General features: G+C 36.3%; 1 protein-coding gene across 1 annotated transcript in view; it reads right to left on the bottom strand.

The window, feature by feature from the left end:
- LOC131155290 (suppressor of RPS4-RLD 1) overlaps nt 1-14,232 on the bottom strand; it is a 94,469-nt gene that overhangs the window by 22,432 nt on the left and 57,805 nt on the right. The window contains exons 16-20 of the mRNA XM_058108327.1: nt 9,971-10,305; nt 7,139-7,225; nt 6,961-7,060; nt 580-671; nt 124-162 (exon numbers count right to left, since the gene is read on the bottom strand). Of these exons, the coding sequence (XP_057964310.1) occupies nt 124-162; nt 580-671; nt 6,961-7,060; nt 7,139-7,225; nt 9,971-10,305 (653 nt within the window). The remainder of the gene's footprint in view (nt 1-123; nt 163-579; nt 672-6,960; nt 7,061-7,138; nt 7,226-9,970; nt 10,306-14,232) is intronic.

Genomic DNA, 14,232 nt, shown 5'->3' with positions numbered 1-14,232 from the left:
GATGATGGTTCAAATAAACATGTAAGTAAATATGCATAAAAAATGGGAAATTTTGATATTAAAAAAAGGCAAGAAAAAAATAATAACCGATAAATACAAACTCAAAGATGTTTTATAAATTACAGTTTTACTAGAGTAATCCTTGTCCCTTCAAGCTGCTTCCTGACGCAAGTGAAAAAAAATTAGGGTAAGTGCAAGAAATCTTCAATGGACGGGATATTAATTTTTTCCCTATCAAGGTTTTGTTAGATCAACAATGTATATCAAACTTTAACACTTATCCCACACATGCAGCCCGACAGCACATGGTAGATGACACCCATTACAGGGAATACAATACTTTTTTTAAAACACCACACAATAAATGTGGGCAACAAGACTAGAACCCAAGACCTCCTAGTAACCAGCTTTGATACCATATTAGATTATCACTTTACCTAAAAGCTTAAGCTATAAGGTTGTGGATCAACAATTGTATATCAATTTTTAACAGTTTTTCTACTTATCAGAAGATGCTAATAGGGCAGGCATGATGATAAAGCATCTTAACACCAAAATAATCTCCATAGGCATTATTACCCCTCAACTGCTGTACTGTTACACCAAGTAGCCAACCAGAAGTCCTCACCAATGATTCTGTAAAGATCAGAGCAGGAGTCTGCTAGCATTATCTGCATTTAATTTCAAACATTAAATAAAATGAATAGAACTTCTTTAATTTATAGACACATAAATTATCAACAATGGCAATCGATAAAATAAGAAACAGCCAGAAGTATATATAATAAATATTTTCTGGGAAAAAGAACGCTTTGCACATTTGTTGCTGCAAACCAATGTCCTGAAACTCATTTTAAAAATTGTAATTGAGGTCATCAAAGAAGAGCAACAAAAGCTTTGCATGAGCATACATCTATATGATGACTTGCAACTGTTTTGGATCAGGTACATAGCACATGGACAGAGCCTATTGTGTTCAAAACAAAAAGAAGTCACTTGCACATTATCTGAATATACAGTTCGCATAAAAAACCCAACTCAAGCTAACATTGGGATTGAGGAGTAAGAAATCCCATGAAATTCTTCCCCCCTGTACTCTTTTTCTTTTTCATTTCTAATTTAAGGTGGCAGCATTGAAATGCCCCGAGCATCCATAGGTAGGAACAAGGGGGCATTCAAAAATGCGCAAGCCAAATTACAAGTGGTAAGCCACCAAAAAGGTGCATAAGGCCGTCATTCTCTCTTTTCATAATGTGGCACTGGAGTATCACAGCTCCTCTCTCCTTACCAACCCACCAAATACAAAACATCCTTACTCCAGTACATCACAGCTGAGCCCCAGCATCACCCAGACACATCTAATGAGGGACATAAATGTGCACTACTCTGCTGTCTAAAACTTCATAAGTTAATGTCCCTTCATGCCACATGTTCTCCCCCCACCTGGGAAGTGATTAGAGTAACAAGCGCAATGCCCATGCACCATTCTAATACCACTTGTAATGCTCCATGCAGCATGCTAACCTATTAAAATGAAGAGTGGGCCCAAACAATGCAGCCCAAAAGCTTTATGGGACCATTGAAAACCCTGCATTATGTACGATGCTAATATTCCCTTGTTTTCTCATGCAGGACAGGAGTATCAAAAGCATTAACACAGGAAAAAAAGCCACCCTTGACCATGCTAGACGAACATATAAAATGCATATGAAACACCCTCTTCATCTACATCACTATGGCCTTGTTAAGAGGGCAATGGGTCCATGTTCTTCTTTTAAAGCTCCAAATTTCTGTTTTCTATTGTTTGTGTGCGCTTCAAAATGTGATCCAATTTCACTAGATGCAGAAAATCATGTCAACTCAATCAGCCCAGACACTGGTTCACATACATACATCATTCATTATCAATTCTTGAATTATTTTTAAACCTCCACAAGATAATTCAAAGTCATATTTCCTATCAGTTGGACTACAATATTCAGTGGTCCACGCTTCTTGCCTCTGGAAAATTTTTATCATTGCTATAAATGGTTTCTATAAATGAAATTTTAGCAACCAGGCAAAGCAAAAATATATAAGAGATTTTATGTTTTGATGAACATCCATATAAAGAAATGAATTCATGTTTTATACATAAGGTCCTAAAGTAGTAGCTGTAATTCATTTCAAACAGTATAATAAGAAAAATTAGTTAAGTCTTCTAACAAGACTCCCTAGTTGATATTTTAAGCAGTGACTCAAGTAAACGCAAACTTACAAAGGCCAAGTGTCACAGGGTGATTGCATAACATAAGAAAACCCTTCCACTGTTGTGCATTGTCATGCTTGATTTTGATGCATCTGTTGATCTATGGATGCCTTTTGTATTTATGACTCTTGCCTATATAAATCGTGGTTTCCTTTCATATTATGATTAATATCTTTTGGGCCTTTTGTTATGAAATAAAACTCCCTGCGGATTTACATGTCAAGAGGCTTTGTAGTGATAATGCTAAGGAGTACTTCAATACCCAATTCATTACCTATATGAACAGAGCTGGCATGATTCACTAGTTACCTTGTGCTCACTCCACAACAAAATGGGGCTGGATAGACATTTCTTTTAAGATACTTGTACCCTACTATATTAGATGAAGGTCTGCAAGATGTTTTAAAGTGATGTCATGCTTATTGCCTGCTCTCTCATCAACAAAATGTCATCATGTGTTCTTGGTGGTAAAATATCTTAATCTATTCTCTTCCCAAATGCTCCATTATTCTCAATACCTACTCACATATTTAGATGAGTCCTTTGTCCACTAGTTAGCTCTTGGAGTGAAAAAGTTGGATCCTCAAGCTATCAAATGTATTTTTCTAAACTAATCTTTTACTCAAAAGAGATACCACTCTTATAGTCCCACCTTACATCACTTCTCTCTTTTTACAAATGTTAACTTCTTACAGTCTACACAAAAGTTTAGATTCCTTCAGCCTTATTGATCTTGAAGAGTCCCTACCACTATCTATCATTCCATATTTTGATACATTTGGATCTAATTTGAGTCCTTCTAGTTGCATGGATCATCCTACTTTTACACCTTTGGTTTCTTTGTCTAATGCAGCTTCCCATTATGTTGATCTTCCTGTTGCTATCCGAAAAGGTAAATGCATGTGCAACCAAGACCCAATCTCTAAGTTCATTTGTTATGATTTCTAGTCAGCAGTCACTTGAATATTATTGTTTTGGCGGCATCCCATTTTGGGTGGAGGACTGCAATAGCTGAAAAGATGCGTGCATTACAAGATAATAAAACCTGGGAGCTAGAACCTCCTCATGTTGATGAGACTATGGTCAGTTGTCGTTGGGTGCATACTGCATACTATGATTGTCATCATTCAGTGATTAGTATGAAGGCTCATCTTGTTGCCAAGGGAAATACTCACATGTATAGTTTGGACTATTCTGATACATTCTTCCTTGTTGCCAAATTTTCCCCAGTTTGAATGTTCATCCTAGCCATTTCCCATCATTGCATCAATTAGATGCAAAGAATGTCTTCTTGTATGGTGATCTTCAAAAGGATGCCTATATGGGGAGTCAACCGTTGGGCATCATCATCCTTATATGAATGATCTAAAACAATCACTTAGAAAATGGTTTGGCAAGTTCAATGCTATAGTGCTTGAGTTTGGTCTGTGTAGTGCCTGCCTGTGGTAGCTAGTAGACCACTTTGTATTCTATCGCAATACTATTACCTGTAGGATTTTGTTGGCTGTTTATGTGGATAATATTGTGATTCCTCGCAATGATGACAAGGATATCCAAAGCCTAAAGCATCTTTTGCACACAAAGTCTTAGACTAAAGATTTGGGGCAGTTGAAATACATCTTATGAATAGAATCTCGCATAGGACTGCTCAGTCACGGAGGAAGTACGTTCCATATCTTTCAGAAGAGTCGAATCAAAACCCATTGATACACCTATAAATCCTAATGGAAAATTACTGCCAAACATAAGAGATTTTCTGGTTGCCTCAATACAACATTGAAGATTGGTTGCGAATTTAAACTAGCTCACAGTCACTCAACCATATGTATGTTCCATAATAAAATATTCTAATCCAGTTCCTTGATCCTCAAACAAGTCACTAGGATGTCGTCATTCCTATCTTTCACTCTCAAGGTGCACCTAGGAAAAGGCCTCTTGTATCAAGATTGGGGTCACACTCATGTTCAAGGTTATACAGATGCAGGTTGGGATGGATTACCATCTACAAGAAAATCCACAATCGGACAATGTGTACTTATTATTGGTGGTAACCTAGTATCCTAGAAGAGTAAGAAACAAACTGATGTGAGCAAATCGGTTTAGTCAAAATATAGGGCTATGGCCAAAGTGCATGTGAAATGGTTTAGTTTTTCATATTCCTAGCCTATGAAGCTGATATGAAATAATCAAGTTGCTATTCATATTGCCTCCGATCCCAGCTTCCATCAACACACTCAAGTTGATTGTCACCTTGTTCAAGATAAACTAGTTCATCAGTTCATTATAACCACTCATGCAAAATCTGAATGCATCCAGCTGATATAAAGCTTTTTTTTTTTTTTTTTTTTGCCCGCCGGGGGGGGGTGGTGTGGAGGTTGCTCATTAAATCCATTTATCAATTATTCAATGTCATTTAGTACTACAGCTGTGTTTTAGCAAGCATGAGCTAGTAAGGGTACGATGGTCACTGTGATGTACATGACACATATTATAAGTAAAGAAGAGACCTATGTTATCATTAGGTTGTTCTAGTTCACTAGACATTCTTAACATGATCTTCATCTAAGTCACTTGGGACTTATGCTTAGCTTCAATTACCAGGGTAGCATCATCATCTTCTTTTTCTGCAATTGCCATTACTTGGTTAGGACATTTTGTAGCTTGATGCCTAAAATTAAGATATTTGAAGCACTTACTTGTTGATTGGAGCTTAGAAGCTATTCCCCAGTGCTCTAGAATCTTGCAAGGGGAAGTAGTTTGAATTCCTGGACCCAACTGTTTAATTGACTTCTCATGCACAACTCCACTGATAGTCTCCTCAAACCGAAAGGTTAATGTAGCCCTTGGAGAAGTATGCCGCATATCCTCCTCTATCTAAGAGGAAACTCACAATGCATCCCATAACAAGATGACATGCAGCAAGCTTGGAGGCAGTTGTTGGCTTCAACCCTTACCCATACAAAGCAATCATCACATCTGCTTTCCATTTTGCTGAGATAAGTAGCCAAATGATTGAATCAACAAGTGCAACAAGCCACTGCCTTGTATTATTGCTTCAAATCAAAAATTTGTAGATGAACATGTTGCTGGTAATTGGGAGGTACGAATTGTTCCTGCATGGGTTGCTCATCTCATTCCATATTTTAAGCTCACCATATATTCTCCTTCCAAAGATCATTTGTTTAAGACATCAAATTTGAGATGATCCATTCAATTTTGATTCAACCAAATACAATTTTGAGCTTTATTCATGTCATACCATTGAAAATAGTTCTTCAAAGAATACACCAAATCATCATTCATCAAGAGAACCATTACCATTAAAATCCAGAACTTGCAATTGAATTTCCCTATTCAAATGATTATTTCAGACTTACGCAACACAAAAGTGTAGGCAACAACAGCAGTTGCGCCACTTTCTGGTTTGGTAGGACAATCAATTGGCTGCATCTTAAGGCTTGCTACTTTAGTTGCTAGCCTATGCAAAACATTAGTAGCGTCACCTTAGCATTTTCCGAATTTTGCACCATAATAGAAAATAATTCTACCTGTTCTAAAATTCAACATTAGTCACCCAGTGGCTGATTCTTCTTTTTTTTTTTTTTCAACCTGCAGTTGTATCTCAGCAAAGACGTTAAGTACAACTTATACTAATCTCAATCTATTCATCCAAATTTTCTCACAACTTCTCATATTTTTTCGTCAATATCTTCAAATTCACCTTTAATCTATAATGTCCTGCAAAAATTAAAGAAATTATTGCAGACAACTCACAAAACAAATAACAGAACCTGACGCTTGCAGCTGGGAGGGGCAATTGATTTCAATGTGATCAGAACAGTAACAAGATTCCACTGGACAAATTCAAAATATCGCACATAAAAGCAATATTTTGTGGCAGGAATACTTATTTTACAATTCTGGAAATAGCAGAACACAGTGGAAATTCTTCCACACTAGTGCTGCTGGCAGATGAAGCATGTAAGCCACCAGCATCTGTAGATGAAATTTCAAGCAAAAGGTAGATCAGAGAGTGGTGATTTCAATGGTAGTGACAGTGGCACAACAAGGAAATTCAAGGAATTTGAGAATTTTAAGTGGCGATGGAAGGATATTCAGTCACTGGGCATGAGGGACCACACAAATGGTCGGACGGTGATGGAATTTTGGGGAGGGGGCTTTCCAGGGGTGAAGAAGACAGAGGATTAGACGAAGAAGAAGATACAAGGCAAACAAACCTTAGCTTCTCAGATTCAAATTCACTGTTTTACATGATTTCCACATACTAATTTATAGGAAAGACTCAAATACAAGACATTACAAACCAAGCGCTAAAGAGTAAAGACATATCTATTAACTTAAACCTTTCTAGTTACTACTAATTAAACTAAACATATTTGGGTTCAGGACCCAACAATCCCATATTCTCTAGTTGGATCAAAATGATCCATCCAATTATCCGCTACCCCATGCTACATCACAGTTTAAAAAGTTTTCCCATGACAGCCGATTGATAGGTGGTAAAATTAAAAAAAAAAAAAAAAATCCAACTTTATTAGTACAAATCACCCTTAGAGAAACAAGATTATGTTACAATTCTATTACCATTATTTGGGAACTTAGTGGAGAAGCAGGTACAGAAAGAAGCTCTTCCATGGTACAAAAAACAACAATGTGATAAATATTGCATCAAAACTGAAAATATAACTCACGTCTTGTATCTTCCCATCTTGGGATAGATCAATAATTTTATCTTCCTTGTTGTACACACGCATCTTTTCCTTCATGACAATTTTAGCAACATGTAATGTTCTGCAACATTAAAGATTATGAGCATTGTTTCAGATGTTTTTGTTTCAAAACACAGCCAGTATTTTTTTTTTTTTTTACCTCTGATAGTTTGGAAAGTAGCGAACAACTTTTGCTTGTCCAAGAATCATTGGCGTGTGAGATCCAAATCCAGAATTGAACTCTTCACTGAAGAGCAGAGCAAATAAATTCAAAATCATACAACAAACCAACACAAGAAAACTCAGGATTTCTAATTTCTAATTATTCATGATACCATATAAAAATTATAAAAACAATGTTGATAAAATTCATATTTTGCAATTTCAGGACATAAAAAAGGTGACAAGAGGCGCTTAGGTTTTTCTAATAGTATGAGGGGTAAATTCAGATCTGGGTCAGCTAAAAAAATAAAAATTATATTATATTACAATATTTTGGTATAATGATTGTATATTACTAGAAATACAGCACAATGGACATAACTGCAGATGATGGTCAAGGGAGCTTGCTGAGAAAAAAAAAAAATTTCTTTTAATTAGTTAGAAGGAAAAAAGGTGAGGAAATGTGGTAAACATGAACTTTTGTCATTACATCATGCACGGTAATCTCGTAATGGAAGTATAAAAAGGTGCAAAGTGCAAAACCCAGTTTAAAAGGTTCATATGAAATATCAGGTGCCATATCATTCCAATGGAGCCTTGCAATTGTGGTCCTTTGCTTGCAAGTATCCTTGGTTGTAGACTTAGTGCCTTCCCTATTACCTATCTCGGCCTCCCTTTGGGAGCAAAGTTTAAGGATAACAGTATTTGGGATCCCATTTTCGACAGGTTTGAAAAGAAAGTCACTGGTTGGAAAAGGAACTTTTTGTCAAAAAGTGGCAAACTCACTCTCATGAAAAGTACTCTGTCCAATCTGCTGGTTTACTTCGTGTCTCTTTTCCCTATCCCTAGTGCAGTTTTCAAGAGATTGGAGGGTATCCACAGAAGATTCCTTTAGGGAAAATGGGTTTCAAATATCATCTTGTTAAATGGGGAGTGATTAAACAACCTTTACAAAAGGGCGGGCTAGGCCTCAGATCCCTCATTAGGCCCTTTTGGCGAATTGGCCTTGGAGATTCATGACTCTGAAAAATCACCTCTGGAGGGATGTCATTGCTGTATTTATGGTCTCCATCATAATGGTTGGACCACAAAAGTTTCAAAGCAAGCTCATGGTACAGGTGTTCGGAGATAAATCAGAAGGGGATGGGTTAATTTCTTCCCTCTCATCTATTCCCATGTGGGGAACGGAGGTGATGTGCTCTTCTAGCATGATTTTTGGTGCGGTAATTCCCAACTCAACTCCTCTCTCCCTTACATCTTCAGACTTGCAAGCAACAAAGATGCCCTTGTTAGACAACACATGGAGTTCACAAGTCAGGGGATTGTTTGGGATATTCCTTTGAACAGAAAATCTTTTGAATGGGAACCTGATACTCTTACAGATTTTTTCAGCACTTTATAGGTCTCATTGTCAGGCCAATTCCTATGAGCAAAACTGGGTTTTGAGGAAAGATTGGGATTTCACTGTCAGCTCTTTCTACAAACACCTTAGTTCCCTAGCTGGGAGCGGCAATAACTTCCCTTGGAATCTGATTTGGAAAACGATAGCCCCTACAAAGGTTGCCTTTTCACATGTGGAAGCTACTTTTGGAAAAATCCTTACTATAGACAAACTTCAGAAAAAAATAGGTTTTTTTATTGTCAATACATGTTTTATATGTTTGGAGCAGGTGGAATCAGTAGATCACATCCTTCTGCATGTTCATGTGGACCAAGAAGTTGTGGAGCTTAGCCATATCCTTTATAAATCAGAAGCAGGTCACTGCAGCCACAGAGGGAGGTGAACTGTCGCGTGGAAAAGGATCAGATCAAATAAGGAAGAAAATCTCGCTTCCTTGTCCCCTTGCTATTTTATGGGTGGTATGGAGAAAAAGGAATAAAGAGCCTTTGAAGGAATGATCTCTCCTATTCATAAGGCAGTCATCGACCATTGTGTTGCTATCATCTCTAGCTGGCATTTTAGTTGGTTGAAAGAGACTCCTTTGTAGTCTTTGATTTTCTTGCTACTTTTTAGTAAGGGATGTTTCTTTCTCATTGTTTTTTCTGTACTTGGGTGGCATCCCCTTGATGCCCCTTTTAATATAATTTCTCTTTGCTGATCAGAAAAAAAAAAAAAAAAAATGGTGTACACAGCCTTTCCTGCCATTTTTTTATATAAGAAAGGAAAGATTCTATTATGATAAAAGAAAGAATACACAAGATAGAGAATAAGAAGTCCATCCACAAAAATCGAAGACAAAAGCTAAGATAAAGACAAAAAAGATTTCTGTAAATTAAAGCTCTCAAGACTGGGCAAGTATGTCCCCACACCATGCCCTTTTTCCTAATTTAAAATTTGGGAAAAAAAAAAAAACAAAAAAACAAAAAGAGAGTGGAGCTTCAAATCCTTATTGATCTCCTTTTAAATTTAACATCATCCAGTGGGAAACTAGACTTGACAAAGGATTTGTTGCGTTTAGTTGAACAATTTATATTATATAAATGGGAATAATGTCCAAAATGGTGATTTATGGTCTAGCTAATAATTTTTTAAATGATTGATTTTCAGGTCAGATATGAACTCAAAAACATCTGATGACCAAATAGACATTTAACAAACAAAAATTAGCATATCTAATTAGGGATTTTAAAAATAATAGAAAAAATGTATTATAGGTTAGAAATGATACAAGACAATAAATGAAATTATGAAGGAAACTACAAATGTTAAACCCCAAACCAAACAACAAAAGAACAAAAAAAAAGATATGTTTGCAGAACACAAATAACAACACTGACATAAACACCCTTCAAGTCTTTATGCTAGCAGAAATGACTTAAAATTGATTACCTTAACCTGTTAACCCACACAACTGGGTCACAAGGTTCAGATATCTGTCTCCATTTAACAGCTATTGAATAAACATCTTGCCATGACATAAAGGAACGGCCAGATGATCTGTCTTCTGTGACACCATAGGAAGTTGACGTCTCTGAGGAACTGCTAGTACTACAACAGGCACCACCTCTATTCTGGCTGAGCATAATGATTTTCTCCTTTCTCCGGGCTTTCTTTCCATACTTTGATGTGCTTTTATTTGAATATTTCCAGTCTGCTTGCAGAGAACGCCAAGCCTTTGAGACCCTTTGTGCAATCTCAATAGCAGCTAATCCTGCCATACGATGCTGGTAAATGCAGAAATGTGATAAGAATATACAGCATTACTACTTTAAAACAGGACAAATAATGACAGTAACCATAAAGAACACCAACCGCAGAGTCAATGTTGGATGTACTTGTGTAACAACTAAAATTTAACTGACTTTTAAGTTTTATTTACCTTAAGTAGATATGAATATGTTTCATGTGGTTCTTATGATTACATTAAAAAATCACATGCCTTACTATTATTTCCATCACTATTTAAAATTGAAACAGAAATCAAAATCAACATCAAAATTTCCATACTTTTGACGCCCTGGAATTATAATCGAAGTTGAAATTTAAAACCTTGGATGAAACTATGAAAGTAGCAAACATACACTTCACAGCAAGTCAAATACCAATAATTACTATAAGATGAGTTCTCCATAGAAAGCCATGATAGCTTTGTAGTTTTACCATGCGCATTCACTCATTAAATAAAGACTGACCACTGTATAACTGTCCATTGGGCCTAGAACATGGATAAGGATGAGTGTTTCATTGATAATTGCCAAAAGTACACCAATTTATACTATGGACGTAAGTTGCATGGGCATAAACAATCACAATATGCTACACAACTCACACTCAGCAACTCAACAAGTCTAAAAAAGTTCAGACACAATGAAGTGAGTCAAAACAATAAATAAATATACCAATATATTACATGTTTTACCATTTGTATAACACCATATAAAAGAAACAACATTTAAAGTATTACTTCTTTCTCTTCCTTTCTCTTCTTATAGAAGTTTTTTCAATATATGAATTCTTTCTATAATAAATGTAGCCATGTTACAGTTTTTAAATAGACAATATGGTGGTCCTTTTCATGAATTAAATAAAACAAAAATCCTAATATGTCATACTTGTATTAGTAACATGTGACAGTGACATGTCAAATAGAGATCAAGAAGCGTCCAGAAAGTGTCTAAGAAGTGCATTTTGTTAAAATAAAAATAAAAATAAAGTGCTTTTGTCCAAGGACTTCCGGTATCCAACATGTATCAACACAAACACCACTCCTTTATAGAAGTATCCATGTGAAAATAGTAGGGTTTGTTAGTTGGTCAAAACTCAAGCAAACAGCTTTGATTATGGGAGGATTTTTATCTTAGTTCAACCAAATTTATATATACAACAATTTGGTGCCATTAATCTATGATTCTATATACAACAATTGTAGGACTAATCAATGTCATTGAATTAAGCCTAAAGGCTACTGGCTATTTGATGCATATGGATTGCTCAAAATCAAATTTCTATGATCTAGATTTGATATTAATATTTTTATCAGATTTATATGACTAAAAACCATAGGATTATTGGCACAAAGATTCAGAAATTATCACAAATTAACATTTCATCCTAATCAATTTTTCTATTGATTGACTGCTAATTTCATAGATTAAATGATTCATAAGTAGGATAGAATTTTTTTTAAGGCTACCATAATTGTCCAATTCAAGGCTACAATCCTTCTCTACCCCAAAGCTACTAAAAATTACTTCATCTTGACCAAAATTGATAATAACGTTACGATTTTAAAATGTTTTTTGTTGAATAATTGGGAAAAATGGAAGACCTTACGTCAATGATAGGTCTCTCTCTCTCTATTTATAATTTATGTCAAGTACAATACCACTAGCCATAATACCCTTACTAACTCACACTTAGTGACATAACTCTAACACATAATAATAATGTCAAATGACTAAATAACCACTAACACTCCCCCACAAGCTGGAGCATATATTTCATGTGCTCCTAGCTTGTTACAAATGAATATCACATGAGCACCTCCCAAGGCTTTAGTGAATAAATCAGCAAACTGAAACTCAAACTTCAGATAAGTGGTTGTAATGAGCTTCTATACAAGTTTCTCCTGAATAAAGTGGCAATCAACTTCAATGTGCCTTGTCTGCTCAAGGAAGATTAGGTTGAAGGCAATATGAATAGCAGCTCGATTATCACACATTAACTCCATAGGCTAAGAATATGGAAAACCTAACTCTAACTCAGCACTTGACCTGGCCCCCACAGTGTGTTTCTTACTTTTCCAGGACATTGAATTACCACCGACTAAGATACAGTAGCCATTTGTGGATCTTTGGTCAAAAGACGACCCAACCTAATTTGCATCTGTATATCCTTGAATATGAGTGTGGCCCCAATCCTAATATAAGAGACCTCTCCCTGGTACACCTTTTAGCTATCTCACAATGTGAATTACTACATTCCCGTGAATTGTTCTCAGGGAATCGAGAAACTAACTCACAACACTTGTTGCGAAGAAAATATCTAGTCGAGTGACTATAAGTTAATTCAACTTTCCAACAAGTCTCCGATACCATCTTGGATTAGACAACAAATCACCCATATCTAGCAGGAACTTACTATTGGGATCCATGAGTGTATCATTAGGTTTGGATCCCGACAACCCCGTCCCATCTAAAAAATCACGAACATACTTCCTCTGATACAAGACAGTTCCCATACAAGATCTCAATACTTCTATACCTAAGAAGTACTTCAATGGTCCCAAATCCTTTGTCTAAAACTTAGTCTGCAGAAAATACTTTAGGCTTTGAATTACTTGATTATCATCACCAGTAATCACAATACCATCCACATACACTTTAAGAAAAATCCTTCCGGATGGAGTATGGCAATAAAATATAGAATGATCTACTACACACTGTTGAAGGCCAAACTCAAGTATTACAGTACAGAAGCAACCAAACCATGCCCTTGGAGACTGTTTTAAACCATATAGTGACTTATTGAGTTAACATACTAAGCTTGACTCCCCCTGAGCAACAAACCCAAGTGGTTGCTCCATATAGACCTCTTCCTGAAGATCACCATGTAGGAAAGAATTCTTCAAGTCTAATTAATGTAGAGGCCAATGAAAGGTGGTGGCTAAGGAGATAAACAAGCGTACTGAGCCGAGTTTGGCAATAGGGGAGAATATGTATGAATAGTCCAGGCCATACACTTGGGTATATATCCCTTAGCAACAAGGCGGGCCTTCAATCGAGCCAAGGAACCATCTGGATTAACCTTCATAGTGTACACCCAACGACAACCAACCAAAGACTTATCAGGAAGAAAGCGAACTAAGTCCAAAGTATCATTATACAGTAGAGCACGCATCTCTTCTATCATTGCATTCCTCCACCCAAAAATGGGACAAGGCTTCAGAAATAGATTTTGGTAGCACAACAGAAGACAAAGCACTAACAAAACAATGATATAAGGGTGACAAGAAATCATAACAAACAAAATTAGAGATTTTATGTTGGGTACAACTACATTTACCTTTTGGAACAGCTATGGGTGGATCAACATCTTAGGAAATATGATCATCTTATAAGGGAACTAAAGGTGTAGAAGTGGAAGCTAGAGGAGGCTCTCCTCCCTTAAGTCACCATGTGTATACCTGCAAATTGGGATGATCCAAGCGACGAGGAGCACTCAAACTGGATGAAGATGTTTGAGGATTAGGACAGATATTAGGTTAGGATCTAGAAGACAAGGCAAAGGAAGGGACTCATTAAGGTCAACAGAACTCAAGGAATCACGGTAATATGGTGTAGACTCAAAAAAGGTGATATCAGCAAAGACAAAGAATCGATATAAAGTAGGGTTATAACATTGAAATCCATTTTTGAGTATAGGAATACCTTAGAAAATTGCATTTGATAGCACAAGGATCAAACTTATCCGTTGCTGGAGTTAATTGATGGACAAAAGACAAAATATACAAGGAGGAAGGGAGAACAAAGGAGCCTTAGGGAAGATAACTGAATATGGGATTTTACCACCAAGAACAAAGGATGGCATTTTATTAATGATAGAGCAAGCAGTGTGTGCGAAATCACTCTAAAAAACGTTGGGCGCATCCG

This window comes from Malania oleifera, chromosome 1 (genome assembly GCF_029873635.1).
Source record: "Malania oleifera isolate guangnan ecotype guangnan chromosome 1, ASM2987363v1, whole genome shotgun sequence".
Taxonomy (NCBI): Eukaryota; Viridiplantae; Streptophyta; class Magnoliopsida; order Santalales; family Ximeniaceae; genus Malania; species Malania oleifera.
The sequence above is the reverse complement of the archived record's forward strand: the minus strand, read 5'-3'. Positions and strand labels throughout refer to the sequence as shown.